Source organism: Haplochromis burtoni, unplaced genomic scaffold (genome assembly GCF_018398535.1).
Source record: "Haplochromis burtoni strain Fernald_Lab_line unplaced genomic scaffold, NCSU_Asbu1 Contig_825, whole genome shotgun sequence".
NCBI lineage: Eukaryota > Metazoa > Chordata > Actinopteri > Cichliformes > Cichlidae > Haplochromis > Haplochromis burtoni.
The window spans coordinates 81,107-87,711 of NW_024583186.1; the positions used below are offsets into that span (position 1 = coordinate 81,107).

General features: G+C 41.9%; 1 protein-coding gene across 5 annotated transcripts in view; it reads right to left on the bottom strand.

The window, feature by feature from the left end:
* cep162 (centrosomal protein 162) overlaps positions 1-6,605 on the bottom strand; it is a gene marked incomplete in the record, with an annotated part of 78,361 nt that overhangs the window by 55,861 nt on the left and 15,895 nt on the right. For all 5 annotated transcript variants that reach the window (XM_042215800.1, XM_042215801.1, XM_042215802.1 and 2 more), the window contains 5 exon segments: positions 1,727-1,757; positions 2,145-2,215; positions 2,287-2,366; positions 4,244-4,421; positions 4,902-5,024. In XM_042215800.1, the coding sequence (XP_042071734.1) occupies positions 1,727-1,757; positions 2,145-2,215; positions 2,287-2,366; positions 4,244-4,421; positions 4,902-5,024 (483 nt within the window).

Here is a 6,605-nt window from a genome sequence, read left to right on the forward strand (position 1 = left end):
GATGTAAAATGTATAGAAATCATACATATACCAACAAGACTGTACATCACTGTCACAACAGCGTTTCATTCAAAGGGTTTATGGCTTTAATACCTGGGGGGCCGGTCTCTAGTCAAAATGCCCGGGATGTTTTTTTGTCCCAGTCCAGCCCTGGGCACGACACGCAGTGAGTTAATCTGAGAAGGAGCATCAAAAAATAAATGGCCGGGCCAGCGGTGCTCATCGCAAATTAGCTCGCATAGAAACATTAGTTGTGCCGCTTCTTAATGACGGTATCTTAGCTAACAACCCCAACTACCAGATTCAACTTGTAATTGGCTAAAAATAAGTTAGCCTACCGGTGAGAGGGGCGTTGTTAGCCTTTCACATTCCGACACTTCAAAAGCTTCAGCAGCTGTCCGCTCAGCATCAGCACCATGGAAACACACAGATACATCCGTAGACTCGAGACACAACGTGTTTTTGGGACTTTCAGGTGTTTGGACCAATGTTTTATTTTCTGAACAAACCAGAAATCTTTAATGAGCAGCTGGATTTGTCTCGCATTAACTGGCTGAGTTAATGCCAGTTAATGCAACATTGAAGCAGCTGGAATCCACAGCTGTGCGTGTTCATGGAGCTGCATGTTCACCTGCTGGACGTCACTACCTGACAGGTTTAACTGTCTTCAGAACATTGCAGAGGCCTTATTGACAGTAGCTTGCCATCACCAGTGTGTGAATGTGTGGATGACTGAATGTAGTGTAAAGCGCTTTGGGGCCCTTAGGGGCTGAGTAAAGCGCTATACAAATGCAGGTCATTTACCATATTTGGCTCCACATGTCTGTGTGAGCAGGTTTTCTCTCACATGAGTCCTCAGGTCTGAATGCTGGACACTGGGAGACCCGTGTCTCTGAGTGGGAGACCAGAGGTCACATTAACATGTGTGTCTCTGTATTAACAAACATGCCATATTGGCCCAGTTTATTTGTCTTGTGAGGAGGCCATAGATAGCATTTGTATTTTCTGTTGTACAGTTCATTTGCTGTTATGGATTAAAAGTCTTTTGTTTCTAAATAGCTGATAACTATTTGCTGACAGCTGCCAACATCTGTGAACAAATATAATCCTATAACGTTGTTCTATATAGTGAGTAACTGTTCATATAGAGCGTTATTACATTTATTGCTAATGCAGTCATACGGCACACTGACCTCTGAGGAAATGTTAGATGCACTCATCATCACAAAGGTGTGTGTGGGTCCTGTGTTACACGAACTTTAAGCCCCGACTGTACTCGTTTTTCTATTTAGGTCTACCTGCACTGTAGTTCTCTAATTCTCTGCACGTGTCCTACATAACAGAGTCAAGCTGAGTACATTCATTACAACTAGAATTTAGATTCAAATAACATTTGTATTCTCATGTACTTTATTTTATTATCATATTAATAGAGCACAAGAGTCAGTTACTTTGTACTGTCTTACTCTGAGTACATTTCAGAGCCTGTAGTTTTTTACTTTACTTGAGTAAAGAAGTTGATTCAGTACATCAGCCCTTACTGGAGTATTTTTTAAACTATCTGTACTTCAGATTGAATCATTATGACGAGACTTGGAAGAAGAAGAACCATTTAGACCTCACAGGCTTAATGGGAACTAAAGGTCATCGCTTTAGGAACACTGCCGGTGACGACAGTAACACATCTCAGTGTGCTGGCCTCAGCACAGTGTCATCTGTGTCTTACCTCTGGCAAGAACTGAAGCCGTCGTTGACGTCTGAAAAAGGACAAGAGTGTGACAGTGCCACAGTCACATGATATCCGTTCATTTGGAACAGTAAGTGATATATTACTGACATGAATTATACACAGCTGTTTTTATATCCACTGGTTATCCTGAGGTCGCTGTTAAACAATCATACGGTCCCTCCCCTGGACAAACGTCCAGTTGAACTCAGATCCAGTTTGTTTAGCTAATTTTTTCTTTTTACAGCGTTTGTAACTTTGCAGATACATCAACAAAGTGTGTTCAGCGACACTGATTTACAGTGTTATACTGTATATACTATTCAACTGTATTCTGTGTGCTTTTCATTGGAAAATGAACTTTCTGATGAAGTTTCTAATATTTTTGACTTTAACAGGTACAGATTTGAGCACAAACCTCCTCCAGTGGAACCTTCACGTCCTCGTCATCTTCAAAATCCTCGCTGTAGTGTGGGGAGCCTGTGAAGGCTGAGAGGACAGACATGATTAAGACAAAGACAGAGACACAGCAGAGTTGGCCTAGATTTCATTATCCTTACCTGGACTGATCGTCCCTCTGGCCTTGCTGTGATCATCACCGCCCCCTCGCTCCACTGGTTCTTCTGCTTCTTCTACATTCCTGCAGGGAGGACATCCTTCTTATTACATTGAAATTACAACACTGAGCTCCACAGCAGCAGCTGTTGTAGAGACACTGAAAGCACAGCTGTGCTTTACTACTGTCCAAAATTAACTCATGCGTCTTATAACTCAGAAGCCTCATTTAAGGGCCTTGGGGGTGGGCACGCTACATGGCGTCCAGAGGACGGTGTGTGTATTCAAGCTCACCTCCGTTTGTGTCCACTAATAGATCGTTACACAGAGAAACCCTTTGAATACAAGCGTGCTCACGCACACAGGTGTGCACGGACACCTTGGCTGCTGCCTTTAAACATATTGATCGTTGTAATAACTTAAAAGTTAAAAAAATAAAATAAAGATCAATCAAGTGGACCAGTATGGCAAAGCCGTAATGATCCACTCGGAAAAATAAACCCGTCGGGCATCTTTCTGGACCTTCAGACTGCTGCTGAACGGGGCAGGAGGGAAAAAAGCCTAATTTAACTGAAATGACCGCAGAGGGGAGAAAAGTATCTACCATGAAATTCAGTAAGTAGTTATGCAGTATAGCTGTCATCAGCAACAGATACGGGTATTTAATTGATTTACTTGTAATTCCTTTACTAATTGAAACAGTTAAAACTGTATTAAGTGATAATATTTGCTGAGCTTTATCAGACTAATACGTAATGCTAACAACTTTATAAAGGTTTGTACTTTTGGACGGTGGATCCCCAAAGTGACTCAAAGACAGACTCTCTGCAGCTGTCCACAAAACATCATTTTCACATAACCAGAGATGGGCAGTGTAATCCGATTACTTTTTTCGAGTAATGAGTAAAGTAAGGGGTTACTATTGCAAAAAAGGTAATTAGATTACTGTTAGCGAAAAAAAAACCCTAAACGTCTGATCAAGCACCAAATACGCTGCTGCTGCTGCAGTGTGAAACTCACAGAGAAACTCGCGGATTCTTCCACTGACCGCTGTGACACACCTGCACCAGGGTAAACCTTCGCCTGCCCCACTCCTGCTTTACAGGTGAAAGTAGAGCAACAGGACCGCTGAGTCTTTGACTTTATTTATTTTCTGCTGTGTTTTACTTGCATCTATTTGAAAGACTGAGTGTAAACACAAAAACTATTTTATTTTATGTGCTGGAATGTGCAGAAAATAGGTTTAAATGTTAAACTAATTTCTTCCAGTCAGAGAATGTTGCAGATAATTAAATATTTGCTTGATGCATAAAGTTAAAAGATTAAAACTAATAAAACAAGTTTTAAAAAGAGACTTTTCCATTTGATTACATTTTGTATGATGGATTATGCAGAAAAAGTAGAACTGGGCTGAAAGATCTATTGTTTTTTTTAGGGGATAAATCATGTTTTAAAAAGTAACTAAGTAACTAATTACTTTTGAAAAAGTAATCAGTAAAGTAGCGTGATTACTTTTTTCGGGAAGTAATCAGTAATTAGTTACTGATTACTTTTTTCAAGTAACTTGACCAGCACTGCACATAACTGACTTTAACTGATTTTCAAATGCTTGAATATTTAGTTTGAGAAACGATTTCCTTTTTTCTAAATGCAATGAAAACCTGTTGTGTTGATGGCTGCTGCTGCTGCTGCTGCCACTCTGCACTCATGTACACAAACTGATCTAGATGTGAAAAGTTCTGATGGTCTTCTGTTAAGCTTTTGTTCATGTTTGAATCTCACTGCAAGAAGGAAATGCAGCACAGGAACTTTCTCTGTGTTCGAACAGGTTTTAGTGACGGGTGAATGAACACAGTGCACAGTGGAAACACACGAGCTAAATGTGGCAAAATGAAGAGAGGTGAAATAAAGGATCATTTACTAGTGCGGAGGGGGTGTAACACAGCAGAGCTGCTGACATGCCTGTAGTTGTTTGCAGGGGTAGAACGTGTTGAGTCCAGCTCCCTGTTCAGCTTGGAGTAGTCTATAGTAGATGAAGCTCCTGCCTCCAGCTGGGCAAAGAACCTGGCCTTCTCCTCTTCCTCCTCCAGAGTGTCTAAACCCACCGCGCTCATGTACACAGCTGGCACCGTCGCCGAGCCTGCACACACATTTAAACACAGCACTTCTCCACAAGACTCCTTCATGTATAGTGCTTTATGTGGGTGGACAATAACGGTGGAGCTACTCAGTGCTACATGCTCAAAAAAATGTTTTGCAGCATTGCCATCCTGGTTACATAATAAAAGATGAAAAATGCTTTTTGATCTGGATCTGGGAGAACTGGAGTGCTAGCACAGTTTCTCCAAGCATGAATTTGTGTAACACCTTCTTAGCTGCCAGTACATTTCTGCAGCCTCCCAAATAAACTGGTAGTCTCACGAATTTCACTGAACATCTGTTTCTGTTCTTCATCGCATATTTTTCTTCTCGGGCTTCTTTCCATTTGAGCCTATTATTGATTTTCTTTCTTTTATAAAAAGTTTCTAAGCAGAGTTTTCTGCATGCTCCTCTGTTGTTTGCTTTTTAAATACCTTCACATATCGCTCTCGCTGGTTTGTCTGTGTGTTCAAGGACTCACCCTCTGTGTCTTTGTTGTCTCTCAGGACGAGGTCTTCCTCCTTTGAGTGAATACCTTCTGCCTCCTCATCCTCCTCTTGAATAGACTCAGACTTCCTTAAAGAAATCTGAGATTCCAACCGTGCTGACAGAAATAAAAACATCTTGATGTAAACAAATTAGGAAAAGCAACATCGATCCCACCGTCCAAAGACATGCACTTAGTGGGGATAGGTTAATTGGATAATCCAAATTGCCCATAGGTGTGAATGTGCGAGTGAATGAGAGTGCAAATGGTTGTCTGTCCCTGTGTGTTGGCCCTGCGACAGACTGGCGACCTGTCCAGGGTGTACCCCGCCTCTCGCCCTATGACAGCTGGGATAGGCTCCAGCGCCCCCCGCGACCCTGAAAAGGATAAGCGGACGCGAATGGATGGATGGATGGAACATCGATCCACCACCTGGGACCCAACAACACATCAGACACAGTCACCATAATAGAAACGATATTATTGGCTGAACAAAAGGCCCACGCTGCCACCTAGTGTAGGCATCAGCTCACTGACTGTCTTCATCAGATCATTTCAATTTTTTCTGTTTAGCCTGTGTCAGGTTTTAGGTGCTGTTGAAACATTTCTCGCTGTCTCATGTTATAGAATGACACCAACATTAACATGTACAGTAAGGTCCTATCATCACTTGAATAACCCAATCAGGGTGGCTGGTATCCCTGAGCAACATGCTGAGGCCACGCTGGTCTCTGATGCAGCCGAGTATGAATGTGTGTGAATGTTAGACAGAAAGCACTAAAACAAGAAGGACGTGCTGGTGTGAATGGGTGAAGTGAAGACAACGTACAAAAAATAAATAGTTATGCGAGTGACTGTCAGACGTTTGGCTGGATGCAACCCAACACATTCAGAACGCACTGGAGCAGTTTAGAGCACATTTAAGTTCAATATTAGCTCTAGTCTGAAAGGTTCCTGTTTATAGTTTCTTATGTATAACATTTTATAGTAAACAGTATAAATGTGTTCTTAAGATGTATTTATTATTGTTGTTATTTTAGTTTGACGAGTGGCTGCTTTCTGGTTTCTACCAGAGACACAAATCCCCTTCGAGGCTTTCGTTTGTATTAAATATGAGTAAACAGTAAAACATGTTCCCAACTGCTAACAAACACATCCTTGTGGTTTATGCAATGATAAAAACATGCGATTAAAACAAGCTGCAATTCCTGCATTAGATGGATAAAATAACTGCAATGAAAAAGTCAGAACAAAGTCAATTACTCAAAAAAATGCATTTAGAAGCCACAATAAACAGGGCTGGGTTTAAAAATAGCTCTTTGAATATAAATGTATTTTGCTAGAAACGCCAGAATCTCAGGGTAAAGCTTAGAAAACTGGCAGGCAGGTTTCATCCTTACAGAATCCACAGACATCCACATCACTCACACTCTCATAACACATACATGTAGGGCCTGCTACATGCTACATGGCATCCAGAGGACGGTCTGTGTATTCAGCCTCACCTCTGGCCGTGCTGGCACCTGCTGCTCTCTGGCAGCAGCCCCATGCCCTCCCGTGTTTTAAATGCAAATGGCCTGTATTTATATAGGGCTTCGGAGCGTGATGTCACGGGGGTGGGCGTGGAAAGGATTTTGGCCCGATTCACCATTTTGGGGGTCTAAGCTAGGAGCGATAGCATAGCCATGGTTCGTACTT